We start from the raw sequence: 1,315 nt of genomic DNA, 5'->3' as shown, positions 1-1,315 counted from the left end.
AGGGCCACTAGCCGACAGGTGGCTTTTCGTGTGGGCGGGAGTTGCGAAAGCTGCAGTCAGGATGTAGAATTTAGTTCGTTAGGTCTAAGTTCGTTAGTTACGCACATGCTTCACGCAGCTTCCCCTTTTCGCGCTGCAGGAAAGAACGGCGAGGTCGAGTATTCGCTGCTGCCATCTACTGGCTGGGAAAGGTTTCACATCGACTCCAAGACGGGACAGCTCACGAACACGGAGGTTTTGGATAGGGAGGAGCAGGAGAGCTACGTTCTCACAGGTACAGAGTACCCCCCCCCCCACAGCCCTCATCTTATCACTAGTCAAATGTCTATCCTCTAGCGCAAGGCCACGTCCCATCGCTAGAGATCGAGGCAAATCTACGATCCACGTAGGGTCAGCTTAACTAAATTGGCATGTTCAACTCACAAGATATATTGAGGATGTATGCAGAGTTACAAACACGTAGTAGGTGGCAGAAAAAATTTCATTGTGTATATATGTGAATACCTCTACATGTACAGTGCATGCGTGCATTCATAATATATTATAATATTAATACATTCATATTCATAATATATAACCATACAAACACAACTTCACATTTCTGCAGTGTTTGCATTCGGCAGAGACAGTAACGTGCATGCACTAATCAGGGGGAAAAAAATTTTCGGGGGCTAATTTTCAAGCTCGCGTGCATGAAAATAGCACTCTAAAATTTGGTTTGCATTAAACTCTATGCACATTTCCGGGGCTCTTTTTGCCACTTCCGGAGCTCTTTTTGCCACTTCCGGAGCTCTTTTTGGCATTTCCGGGGCTAAATCGCCCCGAGACCCCGTGTATTTTTTTCACTGGCACTAATTATGTTTGACATGGTTACCTTGCAGTGTACGCGCGTGACGGCGGCACGCCTCAGCGCGACGCCACGGCGACGGTGCGCGTCACAGTGACGGACATTAACGACCACGCGCCCGTGTTCGCGGGCTCGTGCTACGACGTCGCGGCGCCGGAGAACGTGCGTCTGCCGTCGCTGCACACGTTCCGCGCTCACGACGCGGACACCGGCGACAACGCGCGCATCACGTACAGCCTCGCCGGTGAGTGAGAGCGAGATGGACGCGGATGCTGCAGCTGCTCTCTCCCTCCCTCTCCTTCTCTGTCTCTCTCCTTCTCAGCCTCGCCGGTGAGTGAGAGCGAGATGGACGCGGATGCTGCAGCTGCTCTCTCCCTCCCTCTCCTTCTCTGTCTCTCTCCTTCTCAGCCTCGCCGGTGAGTGAGAGCGAGATGCACGCGGATGCTGCTGCTGCTCTCTCCCTCCCTC

At 52.5% G+C, this 1,315-nt stretch overlaps 1 protein-coding gene across 1 annotated transcript in view; it reads left to right on the top strand.

Moving 5' to 3' along the window:
- Positions 1-139: 139 nt before the first annotated feature.
- The window catches only part of LOC106815926 (protocadherin-16-like), a gene marked incomplete at its 5' end in the record, with an annotated part of 12,110 nt that continues 10,934 nt past the window's right edge, over positions 140-1,315 (top strand). The window contains 2 exons of the mRNA XM_014820459.1: positions 140-274; positions 882-1,091. Coding sequence (XP_014675945.1) covers positions 140-274; positions 882-1,091 — 345 coding nt within the window. The remainder of the gene's footprint in view (positions 275-881; positions 1,092-1,315) is intronic.

This window comes from Priapulus caudatus, unplaced genomic scaffold (genome assembly GCF_000485595.1).
Source record: "Priapulus caudatus unplaced genomic scaffold, Priapulus_caudatus-5.0.1 Scaffold1237, whole genome shotgun sequence".
Lineage (NCBI taxonomy): Eukaryota > Metazoa > Priapulida > Priapulimorpha > Priapulimorphida > Priapulidae > Priapulus > Priapulus caudatus.
Note: the sequence above shows the minus strand (reverse complement) of the source record. Positions and strands in the feature narration are given on the sequence as shown.